The sequence below is a fragment of the Gorilla gorilla genome, chromosome 4, assembly GCF_029281585.2.
Source record: "Gorilla gorilla gorilla isolate KB3781 chromosome 4, NHGRI_mGorGor1-v2.1_pri, whole genome shotgun sequence".
Taxonomy (NCBI): domain Eukaryota; kingdom Metazoa; phylum Chordata; class Mammalia; order Primates; family Hominidae; genus Gorilla; species Gorilla gorilla.
In genome coordinates, this window is record NC_073228.2 from 26,765,178 (window position 1) to 26,782,416 (window position 17,239).

General features: G+C 49.0%; 1 protein-coding gene across 2 annotated transcripts in view; it reads right to left on the minus strand.

Annotated features, from left to right (window-relative positions):
* Nucleotides 1-1,746: 1,746 nt before the first annotated feature.
* RGS9 (regulator of G protein signaling 9) overlaps nt 1,747-17,239 on the minus strand; it is a 92,387-nt gene continuing 76,894 nt past the window's right edge. For both annotated transcript variants that reach the window (XM_004041111.5, XM_004041110.5), the window contains exons 18-19: nt 3,968-4,452; nt 1,747-2,175 (exon numbers count right to left, since the gene is read on the minus strand). In XM_004041111.5, the coding sequence (XP_004041159.4) occupies nt 2,043-2,175; nt 3,968-4,452 (618 nt within the window). In that variant the 3' untranslated portion in view covers nt 1,747-2,042. The remainder of the gene's footprint in view (nt 2,176-3,967; nt 4,453-17,239) is intronic.

Below are 17,239 nucleotides of genomic sequence, written 5' to 3' on the forward strand. Positions count from 1 at the left end.
TCGCCTTTCATCTCATTTTAGATCAGCATTGCAAATAAAGGCATCAGGTTAACAGCTCACTCACCCTTCCAAGAAAGGACCAGACTCTCTCACTTACATTCTGGGGGAAAATTTTTCTTAGCCCTTTGTGAGTGACTCTTGTGAGCCCAATGGAATAGATTCAGTAAAATCTACAATGAGCAATGGTCTTTAAGTATTGAAGCTCTGTGTTTTCCCTACAGGGATTAGCAAATCTAGGTTTCAGCCATGCACCCACCCAACATTCATTTGTAGAAGTGTGCAGAGATGAGTCAGCAACCCCAGTATTTATGGGCTAAATAAGTTGTCAGAGGTTAAAAGCAAGTCAGGGGCTCTTATCTACTAATTGAATTCTGAGGAAGTTGAGGGCTAAAGGGGAGGGACATAATGAGTGGTTTGGCAAACCACTTGATTTTTTTCTCCTGTGAGGACTTCCTATGCAACTTTTAAGAGCTGTTTTATTCACCACGTAGCCCTTAATCGCAACCCACTGTCCAATCTAATTATGATCCCAGCAGTGCCGTTTGGGGCAATACTTCAGAGCATGGGCAGAAACCAGGGACAAGTACATACACTGTAATCTCTAGTGCAGGGTTTCTCAACAGTGGCACCACTGCTGTTTTGAACTGATAATCTTTTGTTGTGGGAGCTTCTGTGCATGGTAGGATACTTAGCAGCATCCCTGGCCTTTACCTACTAGACACCAGTAGCAACCCCCACCCACTGCCGCAGTCTTGACAACCAAAAATGTCTCCAAACACTGACCAGTGTTCCCTAGAGGGCAACATTGACCTGGTTGAGAAACACTGTCCCAGATGAATTCCATGAGACAAGGAGTCCTACTCACAGCCACATCCCCAGCGCCTGTCATAGTGTCTGGCACATAGTAGGGACTCAATAAACACATGTTGAGTGAGTAACTAGGAGAGGAGGTGGGAGGAGCACACCAAAGCCCAAACCTCTAGAATTTCCCACTGGCCTAGTGCAGCAGAAGTGAAAAGGAGCACTCAGATCTCCAACTGCAGGAAGCACGCGGGCTGATGGCCAAGCTGCTGCAGCTCAGGATCCACCAGCATATCCATGCCAAGGTCAGGCTTTCCACGGGACCTCCCAGCACATGACCATGCACCATGGGGGTACGAATGCAGGGCCGTTCCCAGAGATGCAGGCCCTCTCCAGCAATGACTTTGGCTCAAGGATATCCCAGCAGCCTGGCCAAAACTTTCTTGGACTGCACAAAGGACACCCCAGCAGCCTGGTCAAAACTTTCTTGGACTGCACTGCCATCTAAGACTCTCCCTGCCCAGAGGTCAGACTTACAGCATGGTCTGGACTGCCCCCCGCCCCGAACCCCCTCAACACTCAACTTCAACTTTCTCCAGCTCTGGCCCTTCCTTTATCTACCACAGGTGTTTTCCCCAACAAATCTCTTGTCCATCGAATCTCACCTTGGTGTCTGCTTCTTGGAGGACCTGAGGCAACACACCTGGCATTTTAGGAGTGTGCCTGCTCCCAGCCCTCTCTCCATTCCTGTGAGATGCCATGCCCTGGGGCATCCCCTGGGGAGCTCTGCTGATGAGAAAAGCATTGTGCACAAACCAATTTAGACAAGGAGAGAGCTCTTGGAAGCGACTCAATGTCCCTTTGTCCAGAAGATTGAAGAAGACGTGAGTTTAACTCATAAATAATAGCTCACAAATTACTAACAAAACCAGACACACACTAACATTCCAAGAAACTTGAAGTTAACCTTTTATTGGTTTTAAGGCAGCAGGGAAAGTCTTCTGGTCCACATGCGTTTCTTCTGCCCAGGGGAGGGAGGGTCAGGAAGAGGAGAAGGAGTTGGTCCCTGGTAACCAGCCAGAGCATTCTTTGCCACAGTCTATCCCATCTTGTCTCCCCAACCCTCAAATGTCACCCAAATGCACTTTGGTTCTCGAGCAAGTGTGTCCTGTGGCCCATACCATGGCATCTGTCAGAGCATCTTCCTGGTCCAGAGCCCCCAGCTCAGCCTGCCTCTTTCCTCACAGGCTCTCCCAGGGGCAGATGACCTCCTTTTCTGTGGCCCGGTCACCCGACTCTCCTGTTCCAGCGTCCTCCGAGTCCATCAAGCAGGTTCCGCTCCCCGTGGGCACATCCATTTTGATCTGGAAAAAGCTTCAGGTGCAAGAGGAAAGCCAGTAATGTAGGGGCAGGTTCAGGAGGGACTGCACCTCCCCAAATTATCCTGACATCCTTGAAGATGAACATACCAGGTGCATTTGCCAAAGACTGTGGTGGGCGCAGGTATAGCTCAGGGGTAGAGCATTTGACTACAAAGTTTGTGTGTGCAGTGATTGGCTTGGTGGAATCTTTTTATTGGGGATTCATATTTTCATTTTGAATGAAAAATAATTCTGAAGGTGCTTTGTTTTCATTTTTGAGGTGCTTGGATCCCTATGGTTTTGATGGATTCAGGAGGTCCCTGTAGGACATACCAGGACTTAGTCATCAACCCCTTTAAACTGACTTCATGGGTGCTGGGCACTGTGGCTCATGCCTGTAATCTTAGCACTTTGAGAGGCTGAGACAGGCGGATCGCCTGAGGTCAGGAGTTCGAGACCAGCCTGGCCAAAATGGCGAAACTCCGTCTCTACTAAAAATACAAAAAAATTAGCCGGGCGTGGTGGCATGTGCCTGTGATTCCAGCTCCCTGGGAGGCTGAGGCAGGAGAATTGCTGGAACCTGGGAGACAGACACTGCAGTGAGCCGAGATTACACCACTGCACTCCAGCTTGGACTACAGAGCAAAACTCCATCTCAAAAAAAAAAAAAAAACACCCAGACAAACAAAAAACTGCCTTCTGAGGAAGTAGTGGCCCTTGAGAAGAGAGCCTTTTAAAAGTCCCAAGCCCATGTATGAGGCATAGCAGCGGCCCCAAAGCTGGAATATTCCCTCTGCAGGGCCTGTTGGGAAAAACCAATAGTCACACTCACACGGGATTCTGACCCTTCTCCTAAGGCAACTGGAGTCACCTGCTCCTCCCTCTCCCCCTAAGCGACACAGGCAGAAGGGATAACAACCTCTGCCTGGCTGTCCCCTGGTATCCATGGCAACCTAAGACTTCTGCATGGTGCTTTCTTCTCCAAGCCCAGACAGGGCCAAACACATGTTGATTGGTGCAGGGGTGCCCCTGACTGTCTCCCCCAAAACTCAGTAAGAGTAGGAGCTGATTCTCTGTGTTGCATCGCTTGCAAGTTTTCTTTCTGCTCTGATCCAGGCATTATGGAGCACTCCTCAGAGCCTTAGTTCTGCCCCCTCTGGCCTGTCTCAGGGAACTGGGGGTTCTCAGAGATCAGGCTTGCAGGACCACCCAAAATGAAGTTTAGAGGGGCCACCCCTCAGGCAAAGGCTATGCACTTTCATTTTCACAGAAATGACTGCCAGAACAAGGCTCCCTTAAAGTCCCTCTAAGAGACTGTGCCAATGGATGCAGAGGAGGGTGGGAAGGTTTCCTTAGGGTGGGGGAAGGGAGGCAAGGGCACTTATGGTGAGGGAGGGGCTGGAGCACCCAGAAGCATGCCCAGGGCATCCCAACACCTGCAGCTCCCACTGCTGCCACCAATCTTTCCTGCTCTTTACAGATGCAATGGATTTCTTAGACTAATAATGGTCTTGGGATGGGACAATGTGAGTGGAAGAACATATAAGGGGAAAAAAGATTTGGAAAAATGGAAACGATTTGGAAGATGAAAAAGAAGGACACCTGTTCCTTCTCCCTCAGGAAGACAGCAGAGGACAAAACTGAGTTTCTGAATATCTTCCAGTGGCCAAGGGATCTGAGTGGGCTGCCTGGGGTATCTGTTCTCCCCCATCCCAGTCCCCAGCCCAAAGCATGCACATTCACATGCAGAGGCCTGCACACCCACAGCCACCCATGCATACGGCATGTCCCCTTCGGGTTCTTACTTTGCTACTCTCTTGGATTTCAGTCGTGGCAGCTGCTGGCCCACGTCCCCCAGGGGCTGCACCCTCCCGTGGGACACAGCAGGGCACTTGGGTGAGAGCCTGGCAAAGACAGGTGAGGCCAGACAGCCTCGTCTCAGAAACCTGCTGAAGGACAGAGCCATGCGGGCCTTAGGAGGGGCCCTGGGCCGGCTGCGAGGCCAGGAGGTGTCGAGGGAGGCCTCGCTGCTCTCGGTGACAGAGGGCCCACGGGGGGCCATGGACCCGCTGCACTCCCCTTTCTGCTCCAAGCCCGATGAGCTCTCCAAGGCCACTCTGATGGGTGAGGGGCAGATGGTGGTGCTGGGTCGCCGGATGAAGCGGCTGGGTGAGGCGAAAGGCTTCCTGGGGGAGCGGCAGGAGGAGGAGAAGGGGCTAGAAGGAGACGGGGGCACGCAGGTCCCGGTGTACACGGTCAGATGCGGGCTGGGAGCCATGTGCTGGCCCGGCTGTAGAAAAGGAAAGGAGAGAGCTCAGTGGTGAGTTGCATGGCCCCAGCCAGCAGGGCCCCTGGGCTGTCCTCTGCTAACTTAGTCCCCTTCCAGCAACAAGAGTGCGGGCCTGATATGGCTGCCTCCTAGGGAGCTGGGAACGGTGTCCAAAGCTACCTATGACAATGGCACAGCCACACAGAGGCCTCCTGTCCAGGGACCTGCCTGTCGCCCAGCCCTGGTCACAGTCCCAGGGCTAAGCAGTTGTATCCCAGGACATGAACTGACCTTCTTCCAGGCCAAGGATGCTGGAGTATGGTCAGGCTGCATTCCCGATCACCCCTCAACTCCAGTCCCCAAATGAGCAATGCATAGTACCTGCCACAGCCCATGCCCTGCCTTCTCCATCCTTGGGCCCCAACTTCAGGTCTGGAGGCATTTAAAACACTTTTAGCCGATAAGTGGAGGTGACAGAAGAAGTCTCAGCTCATGCCTTCCTGACTGCTCCAGGCCTGAGGCCCCTCCTTGCGCTGAGCCCTGCCCAGTATCCACAGTGACCACCCTTTTGGGGTGGTCTAGGCCCAGCACCTTCCCAGATCTCCCCTCAGGCAGAGCCGGGGTGGTCAGGAAGAAAGGTTGAATGTGGAACCAGGCCAGGCTGGGGAGAAGGAAACAGGAATACATGGCGAGGAGGTGTTCAGTGGAGAAAGGGGAAGTATCTCAACCTTCCTGGGCCACCATGGCCCCAGCCCCCAGAGCATAGGCCAGGAGGGGTAAATCTGGCATTTACAGCCCAAAGTTGCCTGAAAGCAGACAAAAGGAAATTAAAATCGGAATTTTCAGTAAGCCTGTCTGCTATCACCACTTTTCCCATGGCGGAACACACCGGCCCATGGGCCTGGGTTTGCTGGATTCCCTCCTAAAGGCCTGCTGTGGCCCAAGCCACATCAAAGCCTGGCATGAAGCCCAGCATGGTGGCTCACCCCTGTAATCCCAGCACTTTGGGAAGCTGAGGCGGGTGGATAACCTGAGGTCAGGAGTTTGAGACCAGCCTGGCCAACATGAAGAAATCCCATCTCTACTAAAAATACAAAAAAAAAAAAAAATAGCTGGATCTGGTGGTGGGTGCCTGTAATCCCAGCTACTCAGGAGGCTGAGGCAGGAGGATCACTTGAACCCGGGAGGCATAGATTGCAGTGAGCCAAGATCGCGTCACTGCACTCCAGCCTGGGTGACAGAGCAAGACTCCATCTTAAAAAAAAAAAAAAAAAAAAGCCCGGCATGAACAAGCTGGGGATGCTCTAGTCCTGGAGAAGGAGGTGAGGGGCTCCAGGACAGTCAGAGCACAAAAGGCCTAACACACAGCACAGCCACATAGTTGCCCTGCTCAGTGAGAGCTGGCTGACCCCGGGATCTGGGCACTGCCTCAGGGCTGAAGGAGGTAGCCCTGGTCCCTGAGCAGGTGGCTCCTGCAGAGGGTGGCCTGGCTTTCAGATCACCTGCATGGGCAGGTCCCAGCCTGAACAGGGAAGGGCAGGCGCACCCAAGAACAGCTCTGGTGGGGGAAGAAAGGCCAGGGGCCACTGAGGGCAGGACCAGGAGGGCATGGAGGGCTTGTCTCATTCCCTCCCACCAGCTCCCTGAAGTTCAAACGAGATTCTGTTCCCAAACAGCAGCTCAGAGCCCATCATTCCCCCTCACTGCCCAGAATCCCACAGGGTGGCAGAGCAGAAGCCAGGCCCAGGCCCAGGGCCATGGGGTTATTATAGTAATAACAATCACATCATTAATTCACAGTGAGAACACAGCAAATGTGAGGCCCTGGGCTGAGCACTTTACTCAATAATCATGAATTATTGCATTTGCAATAACTATTATAATTGCAATTATTACTGCAATTGCAAATCCACTATTGTGGATTATTGCATGCTCCACAGAGCCACCCAGTGAGGCAACTGTTATTATCCCCATTTTACAGATGAGGACACTAAGAGAAGTCCAGCCATTCCTCCAGGGACACCCTGCTGGGAACAGTGGGCTCAGACTTTGAAACCCAACTGGCTGACTCGGAGTCGGTGCAGTCATCGCTGGCGGGATGCCTCAGTGTGGTCTACAGATTGGCCACATCAGAATCACTCAGGGTACTTGGTACAAAGGCAGAACCTGGCCCCACCACAGCCCCACTGAAGAATATCAGGGTGGTACGACTGAAGGAAAGCATTTCTAGATGACATCTGAGATTATTCTGCCCTGTAACCTTAAGAGACTCTGCACTAAGCTTCTAACCCCTTCCCTTCTATAGGGAGGTGCAACTCTACTTAGGACACATTCTGCAAAGAATATACAGCAGGGAAAGCTGGGCCTTGATTAGGGGCTTGGGAGACAACTGTTAGGTGGAGAAGGGTGGCTCTTAGATGTGTCAAGTATCTACTACATGCTAGGTACTTTGCTTATCTATAACCACCCCATTTTAGAGAACAGAACATTGAGGCCCACAGGGGCTCATTACCCTTTACCAGCTCTCATGACTAGTCAGTGACTGTGGCATGTAGAATCACAGTGACTGTGGCATGTAGGATTCCCACCCCTGTCCTTGAGTGTACACGTGAACCATAAATGTGATGGGGTAATCACTCCCAGTCAGGCTATGTGATGAGGCATAGCTGACTTTTAAAAAGGGGGAGTGTCCAGGTGAGCTCCAGCTGGTCACAGGAGCCCTTTCCATCTGAGTCTAGAGGCCAGAGGCCGAAGGCAGAGAGATCGGAAGCTTGGCAAGGATTCAATTGGGGAGAAGGTCTCCATGGCTGGCTTTGAAGATGGAGGGGGCACATCTCAAGGAATGCAGGTGGCCCCCAGCTGCTGAGAGCAGCTCCCAGCTGATGGCCAGCAAGAAGACAGTGACCTGAGTCTTAAACGAGGAACTGAATCCTGCCAGCAACCCAAATGAGCTTGGAAGCAGATTCTTCTTAGAAGCATCCAGATGAGAACCCCGTCAGCCTGGCTGACACCTTGAATGTGAGACCCTGAGCTGAGAACCCAGCTGCGCTGTCTAAGATTTGTGTCCTCCACAAAATGTATATGTTGAAGGCCTTCCCCTTGCAGGTGATAGTATTAGGAAGCGGGGTCTTTGGGAGGTGATTAGTTATGAGGGCAGAGCCCTTGTGAAAAGGATCAGTATCCTTATGAAATAGACCCCAGGGCATTAGGTTGGCCCTTCCACCGTGGGAAGACACAGTGAAGAGACTCCATCTATGAACCACAAAGTGGGACTCCACCAGACCCCGAATCTGTTGGGGCCTCCATCGTGGACATCCCAGCCTTCAGAACCGCAGGAAGTGTTTGTTGTTGACAAGTTCCCTAGTTTATGGAATTCCCTTACAGCCCCTTGAACAAGACATCAGCCAAATGTCTCCTGGAAAACTGAGCTCATACCTGGCTGGTGCTTGTGGTCATTGTTATGCAGCAATAGAAAACCGAAGCAGTGACTAAATGAGAACCTGAGGCCAGGTCTGTGTGACCCAAAGGGCCTTGCTTTCCTTACTGATTCACATTGCCATCCAAAAATACCAAAACTAGGAACTTGGCTTTGTCAAGAGAGATACAGAATTAACTTCCATTCCACTTCCTCAGAATTTGTGATAAACTTCTATCATCCCACTATACAGATAAGACAACTGAGGCTCATGGATATGCTGCAACTTGACAAAACTCAAAGTCTGTGACCAGATCAGCCTCTCTATATGCCCTCCCCCAACTCTGTGCCCTCCTCCCACCCTCCTACCTCTCTCGGTCCATCTCTGGCTCCACTCCTCCCCTAGCATCTTCTCTTTTCTGGGATGAATGACAGACAGGTGAGGAAGATGGCCACTTACCTGGCCTGAGATGGTCCTTTCTTCTGGGCAAATGACCATTAGCTTTACTGGTCCTGGACAATCTAAGCAGATGTCTTTTCCACCCGCTCCCACAATTCCCCACCTTGGTCCCTCCCATGGAGCCTGGGGCTCTGCTTGGAGACCCAGCCCCTCCAGCCTATGCCCCACCTACCATTGGTGTGAGGCAGCAAAGCAGTGGCATGCGTGACACATGGCAAAGAAATGTGACACCACAGAGGCACAGTGAAGGAGAGCTTAGCATTCTTTTGTTTCATGCTGCTGTTTTATTGTACAAGGGAACCAAGAGAAGGGAGTAAAGGAGCATGAAATGAAACAGGTATGTTAACATGAGAACACAATCACAGGCATTTTAATGAATGGAAAAGCAGGTAGTGCATAGAGATGAAATTCATTTTCTGTCCTCGGAATGTGGTTGAGAATTTGAAGGAGACCTTGGGGCCACCTGAACTCCCACTTCCTGGGAGCAGGAAGGTGAGCAGAGGGCCACATTTACGTGCAGCATGCAGTGTGCAAAGTCCCCTCTTCCAGTGCCTTCCCACTCTCCCCTTCCCCACCGCCCCCAAGCAAATGTGCAAAGTTAGCCCCATGGGGAAAACTCTGCCATGGGTGAACACATGGCATGACCCCATACTGGTCATCCCATTTGACACAGTCTAGCACAAGACCTTCTCAGTTAGCAATGACCCTTACTTCAGCCATGAAACTCCAGACTACAGGACTGACCAGTCACTACACTGTTGCTGGTCAGTCCTCTCCTAGAAGCTGCAGACAGAGGACATGACATCAACTTCTCCCCCTCCTCCCCTCAAATATATCCTAACGTTCTCTGGAGAGCTGGAGGACCGCACTGCAAAATTCTCAAAGAACAGAGAAGATAGATGGTTTGAGATGACAATGTTTTAAATATCTCTCAGGAAATGCCTTAAATAAAGAATAATAATTTACTATATTGGACAACACCAACGGCTAGAAGAAAGCACAAGCTTACTCTAAGACTGAAGCTACTAGGTGATGATGATGATGATGGTGTATTAATGGTGATGGTGATGGTGAGGATGGTGGTGATGATAATAATAATGATATGGTGATGATGGTGATGATGGTAGTGGTGGTGATGTTGATGGTGATGATGATAGTGATGATGATGATGATTGTGTATTAATGGTGATGGTGATGGTGAGGATGGCGGTGATGATAATAATAATGATATGGTGGTGATGGTGATGACGGTAGTGGTGGTGGTGTTGATGGTGATGATGATAGTGATGATGATGATGATGGTGATGATGGTATGATGGTGATAGTGATGGTGATGGTGGTGATGGTGATGGTGATAATGGTGATAGTGACGGCGATGAAGGTGGTGACAATGATGATGGTGGTGATGATGATGATAGCAGCTAGTGTTCGTTGAGGGCTTATAATAGGTCAAGAATTGTCTTAGGTCTTTACTCATATTTTGTCCCTGGCCCTTATATTTTTACTTAATATTCACAATGAAAGCAGCCTTTTCTCTAAAAGTCAAGTTGGAAAATGGAACTCTATAAAGGAAATCCTTGTACTTACAGAATAACTTATATCCTAGCACAAGCTATACATCCCATGGATAGAGGGGTTTGTTAAGTTGTTTAAAATATAACATTAAGGAATTCAAAGGTGTCTAAGGACATGGCATAATAGAGATTTTCATAATGATTTAAATATATCGTTAACATTGTCCAAATAAATGTTTATTTTTTATGCTATTTGGGATTTCAACGGGCCCTGTGGGACACATAGTTTAAACATTAGCAGGAGAAGCTGCCACCTGCTGGAACAATAGCAGCAGCCACAGATGCTCTTGCAAGCCCTCAGAACCTGCAGTCCCTTCACTACCAAACATAAGAATTTCCTGGTGGACTCCAGGGTTGGAAAGCAGAGCACTGGCATACGCTGATGTTGGGGAGAGGGAGGTGTAAGGTGGAAAAGAGCTGATACCTGGAGCTGAGATCATGGTGAAGCCACACAAATGCACACAGCCCTGAGTCCCTAGGAGCTGCATAGAGCTTTCCAGGATGGATGGTCCCGGTTGGCCACTGGTCCTGATCACCAACGAACTGCCCTGCCCGTGGCCCTGCCCACCCCTCTGCTTTAGCCTCTGCTGATCTCCCCAAGTCTCCACTGCCTTCATCAGGCTAGCAGTCCTTGCCAACCCTTCCCAAAACATTATGTAGCTTCCCTATAATATCACACCATTTGGTTTAATTGTCTCTCCCGTTGAACAGCAAATGCCGCAAGGGTTTCTCTCTTGCTCACTGGTGATCCCAAGCACTTAGCAGGATGCTGGGCATGTAACAGGTGCTGAATATCTCTGTTGAATGTTGACTGGTCATAACAGATAGAGGAAAACTGTTATCAGAGCCTGACCCCTATATTCACAGAAGCTGGAACTCTGGATCCCAGCCTTGGCAGATTACAAGAAGCAAGAGAGTGAGCAAGAAAGACAGAAAGAGAGAAAAGGGCAGAAAGAAAGGGGGAGGAAAGAGAGAGAGAGCTATTTCTGAGCATCCACCCTAAGTCAGACACTCTCTACTATCAATAACATTCTAAGAGAAATGATAACTTCAGACAGGTTGAAGATCAAAGCCACCCAGCTAAAATATCAAAACTATGTCTTCCTAACCCCAAAGTCCACATTCCTTCCCCTACCATTCAAGCCTGGCTTCAGAAAAAAAGCTGTTCTCATACCATCTAGCTTCAAGGATTAAAATTCCTGGAACCACAAAACAGAGATGTGTTCATTTAGTGATGTTTAAGGATCAACCCTTTACAAGTGCTGTTCTGACTGGAAGCTGATAGCAAGCGGGTTTCTTAAAGTTCTGCATCGAAAGTAGTCAATGACTGCTGGAAGACAACACCTCCCTCTTTCCTGTGGCCATCCCACAGCATTTCCCATTGACAAAGTTGCTGGGAATTCCAAAGTTTTCCTGAATGGCTGCTTGGCTGACCAAGGAGTATCATGGAATGTACATCTCTCTCTATGCCACCTTTGAACATACAGAAAGTTCCATATAAGGAGAGGAGACACTTCTTCCCTGTCATAGCTTGACAACCTTCTACTCAACTGTTTGGTTCAGCATCCATCATCACTGCCTCACAGTGATTGTCAAGCACTTGTTTGGTTCAACACTTCAGGGACTTTTCCTGCAGTCACATGGCCTTGCTTCTGTAGCCACATTGCCCTCCTCCTGCAATGCTCTCAGCAAATGCCTCAAATATTCCCTAATCATTAAAATTGATCTTACCTTAACTTAGCCTTCAGCTTCCTTCCCTTCCACTTCCAAATCTCTCTGAGTTGCAACATCAGACAGTAAACTATTCCTCTCCAAGACCAATCTTGGCTTTGGTCTGATCCCCTCCAATTTTTTCCAGGCTTTCTCTTATCAATTTTTTTTTATTTTATCTCCCCACCTCCCCAGGATCATCCCCTCATTTGGCAGACACCCCCACCTCATGCTGTCCTTTGGAAATGCCTCCTCTCAACCCTCCATTATCTAAGTTACCACTATATCTCTCACCTTCCTCCCAAACTACTTGAAATGGTAATCTACACACACAGCTCACTCTCCTTACTTCCAACATCTTCTCCTTTATTCCCATAAAAGTGACTTCTTCCTTCACTATTCTGCGGAAATCACCCACTCAAAATCCCCAGTGATTTCCTTACTGCTAAATCCAGTGGCCTCTGCCAGTCCTTGACATGCTCAACTTCTTGATTCGGCAGGGCAGGATGGGCTATGCTACAGCAACTCCAAACTCTCTGTGACTTCTTATAATAAAGGTCTGGTTTTTTGTTCACATAAAGTCCTGTGTGGGCCAGGAGGGACTCCCAGGTCCACAGCAGGGGATGAGATGGAGGTGGAGCCCCAGGCTCTGATCCACCTCAGCAGAGCCCATGTCTATTGGCCACAACTAGACATGTGGCCCCAGCTAATTGCAGGGTGGCTGGGAAGTGGAAGGGTGCCCAGGGACTATCCAGTAGGCACTGTCTCTGCTCAACGCTGGTGGCCACCCACCCGTATCCCCCACCCATCTTCTCAGGGAGGCATCCTAACAGCTCTGCCACTCCATTCTTAACTCTTCTCTCTCCTCTTACACCTTTAAAATGTGGCCTCATCCAAGCTTTCCTCTTAGCCTTCTTTTCTCTCTGCATCCACTCTCTGGCCCTCAAGTTCCATGCACTGTCACATCTTCAACAGTCAATTCTGGATCAATGAACCCATCTAAAATTACTCCCCTTCCTTAATTCAGAGTTACTCGAACCTACTTTCCTTTCCTTCAGAGCACTTATTTATTATCTACTGCCTGTCTCCGCACCCCCAGCTAAAATGCAAACTCGATGAAATAAGACTTGATGATCTTATTCAGTTCTGCATCCGTTATGCCTAGAACAGGAATGGATTAGAAATCTCCCTCTCCAGAAGCACATTTTCAACTTCGTGTTGGGACTTAGGAGTAGGAGGAGGATCCAGGTAAAAAAGGACTTGAATGCTTGACTTCATGACACTGTAAAATTGTTGCCCAGGCTGAAGTGCAGTGGCGCGATCTCAGCTCGCTGCAACTTCTGCCTCCTGGGTTCAAGCGATTCTCCTGTCTCAGCCGCCTGAGTAGCTGGGACTACAGGCGCCTGCCACAACGCCCAGCTAATTTTTGTATTTTTAGTAGAGACAGGGTTTCACTGGGTTAGCCAAGATGCCTCGATTTCCTGACCTCATGACCAGCCCGCCTCCGCCTCCCAAAGTGCTGGGATTACAGGCGTGAGCCACTGCACCCAACCAGACACAGTAAAATTCTAAAACCAATCTGTCTCTCTGTTTGCTTGGTAGTTGTCAGGAATTTCAGAGCAAAATTTAATGCTTAAAAAAAAATGTAACATTCAGTTTTGATAACCCAGTCATCCACGGTTCACTGTGTACAAACTACTGTCTAAAATTAGTTTTCAATCTATCATTTTAGACATTCCATCATATGGTATTATAGTATTATGAGCTGCCTCAAATCCCTTCTGGAAGAAGGGGGAACTATAATTATTAACCACAGCTCTCTGCCTTGCACTTGGAAAATTATACTCAATCTTTGAGGTCCAGTTTCCCCGATGCCTCCAGATAGGATCCATCACTTCCTCCTTGACATTCTCCTTCTGTTCTGCTTGCTCCGCTATGAGTCCTGATACCCTCTGTGTCAGTGAGTTGTACAGTGTGTCTGTCTCTTTCCTAGTCTGGAACTCCTTGAGGGGCTTTGCAGGCTCCCAGTGTCTGGTACATAAGAGCTCCAAGGCCAGGCGCAGTGGCTCACACCTGTAATCCCAGCACTTTGGGAGGCCGAGGCCAGTGGATCACTTGAGGTCAGGTGTTCGAGACCAGCCTGGCCAACATGGTGAAACCCTGTCTCTACTGAAAATACAAAAATTAGCCAGGCGTGGTGGTAGGTGCCTGTAATCCCAGCTACTGGGGAGGCTGAGGCAGGGGAATGGCTTGAACTTGAGAGGCTGAGGCAGGGGAATGGCTTGAACTTGGAAGGCTGAGGTTGTATTGAGCCAGGATGGTGCCACTGCACTCCAGCCTGAGACTCTGTCTCAAAAAAAAAGAAAGAAAGAAAGAAACTCTATAAATGTTGATTACATGAATGGTGTATACATTTTCGTCTGGGACTCCAAACCTCCCTGGTGCCTCCCCAACTGCTAACACAAAATCCAGTCCTCTTTCATAATCAATACCTTTCTTAACGTCACCCTTATCTTAGGAGGATCAAAATCTCTGGGTCTTCTTTAATTTCTTCCCCCACATCACCCCATTTCAATCGGGTCCTATCCACCTGCCTCCAGCATCTCTCCTCTTTCCTCTGAACCCACCACCACCCTCCTAATCCACACCTTCCTCTTGACGGAGACCACAGCAACCACTTCTTAACTCGTCTTCACTCCTCAGCTCCTGATTTCCAGTGTGCTGAAGCTCTTCAGACATCCAGCATATGAACTGCAAGCCCATGCTGTGTCTAGCCCTGAGACACAAAACCCCACAAGACACTATCTCTCCTTTTTAAGGAGTTTTACAGCCCAGTGAGAGAAAAAGACACATAAACAATTGTTTCGATACAGTGCAGCATTCACAGACAGAGGTATGAGCAGAATGGAAGGAGAGCCAGAGAAGGGGCATCTAAATCAGCCAGGGGTGGGTGGGGAGTGGCACTTATGAGACTGCAGTAAAGAGTCCACATTCCAGCCTTCCATGATACATCTTCAACCCAATACCCTCCCAGCTTTGCTTCCTGGACCCTGTGCTCAGGGCCACCAAATGGTTATGCAAGCTGTGTGCTGCTCAGGGGCACCTGGCTGAGGGGCAAGGTGGGACTGAAATCCAGCCAGGTGTTATAAGGACACCTACTTGGAGGGAGCACCTTTTCCTGACCCAATAAGCTGCCTAGAGGCCAGCAGTAGCCGTGCCTGGGCTCTGCCCACATGCCCTGCAGTGCCCACTTCCCAATCTCTATCTGATGACACCCTACTCTCCTTTGAGACATACCTCAAGCACGCCTCCTCCAAAAACCTTATCATGATCCCCCAGCCAAACAATTCTCTCCCACCTCTGGGTTCCTCCAGCTTGTGGTCTCAATCAACAATCATCATCCTTGATCATCATCCAGTCTCGACGGCATCCTGCCTCCAGCTACAGCTGTTTGCATCCATGCACCTTGTCAGCCCCTTGAGGGCAGAGACCATTTTGTTCTTTTTTGTATCCACCATAGCACTCACCACAGATTCTTACACAAAAAAGGTCTTTAAAATATATCTATGGGGCAGGTGCAATGGTTCATGCCTATAATCCCAGCACTTTGGGAGGCTGAGGTTGGTGCATCACTTGAGCCCAGGAAATCAAGACCAGCCTGGTCAACATGGCGAAACCCCATCTGTACAAAAAATACAAAAAATTAGCCAAGCCTGGTGGCGCACACCTATAGTCCCAGCTACCTGGGAAGCTGAGATGAGAGAATTGCTAGAGCCTGGGAGGTCAAGGCTGCAGTGAGCCATGATCGCACCACTGCACTCCAGCCTGGGCAACAGAGCAAGACCCTGTCTCAAACAAAAAATAAATAAATACATAAATAAAATACATCTATGAAGCATAAATGCTGCCATTTAGCCATGAAGCCATTTATATTCCTTCCTCTAGACAGATAGTGTTGAGACGCTCATGTCCTCATTCATTTAATAAAGAATGCTCAGCTGCTTTGTTTACGTGCTGTGTCTCCCATGAGATTGTGAGATCCTGTGTGTCTCAACTTGAGCAGGCTTCCATCAATACACAAGGAGTCCCCGTATGAGCCTGACACAGAGCACATAGTAGCCTGTGGGAGAATGAGAGATAACTGGAGCACAAACCTGTGGCGAGTGAGACAAGAGATACCTGAGCCAAAGATGAACAAGACACAATCTGTGCCCTGTAGAAGCCACAATGCATGCGATGCCCACACCACCACCCTCACCACCACACTCACCACCACCCTCAACAACATGCTCACCACCACCCTCACCACCAGGCTGCTGGGTATGTCATCTCAGCTCATATGGAGTAACCAAAAAGGACAGCAAATATTCTCTGGTTTCATGCTTCTCAAATGTTCCCATAAAAGTAGGCCACACAGCAGGAGAGCCCGAAAACACGTTCCCCCAGAAGTTGGAGGGCAGAGCCTGAGCCTGCCACAGCCAAGCACGAAATGCCTTTGATGTCTCAAATTGTATCTTTAAAAATTCATGTACATTTTACATTCTATTTCATAATATATTCACGATTATTTTAATGTGAAACTTTTAGAAATTACCTAATTTTCCTCCCATTCCAAATCTTCAAGTAAAATGGATGCCCCAGCTCGGGTTCCCAGTCGGAATTCACAAAGTCTGTTTAGAGAAGTTTAGAGCTGGTCCTGATACCTCATTTCACAAATAAGGATGTAGAGAGGTTAAGTGACTTGTCCAAGGCTACATGACTAGTGCTAGAGCCAGGAACAGGAACCAGGAGGCTTTCTCCAAATCCAGGGCTCTTTTCATTCATTCATTCTTTCATTCATTCATCCACTCATGTCATTCATGTTGGTGCAGAACCCCCTGGGTGTCAGGAATCAGGCTCCAAGTAATGAATGAGATAAATACAGTCCCTCCACTCGTGTCACCCAGTTTACAATGGTTTACATTTCTACTTGGGGTACCTTCCAGAATGGGAAGACTCCGAGATTCTCCAGAAGAGAGATGAGCAAAGCATATGCCTCCATGCACTTTCAGAGTGGAAACTGGTCTGCAACCAGTGCAAATGGAAAGTGTAAGTGCCCCTCTTCTGGGCTAGAATCATTTTGCTAATGTGAAACCAGTGACCACAGACTCCTTAGAACAGCCTTGAAGGTCATCAATGATCTGGCCCCTGCCCACTCTCTAAACTCACGTTGCACCGTTTCCCCCTCACCCAGCAGGCTTCACTCACCTGGCCTTTCGGTTCACTCTGAGCTACTTCCCAGCTCTGAGCCTTTGTGCACACAGCCCTCTCTCCCCAGAATGTTCTCCCTGCCTGGTCCACATGCTCTTATGGCAACTCTTTCTCATTCCTTGCTTCTCTGTCACCACCTAGCAGGGGCATAGTCTACACACATCCCATCTTTCCTATCCCAGTACCACATTAATTTCCTTTATAATCCTTGGGCAAGCATTTGTGTTGTTAATTACAACACTGGCCCTTATTCTTCAACTTTCCCTGTCTTTTGCAATGAGACTTTGAAATTTCATCCATCTTTTGCCATGAGACTTTGAAATTTCTCTCACTAAAGAGGTAGAGTCTATTTCCTTGCACCTTGAATCTAGGCTGGCTTTATGACTTTCTTTGGCCAAT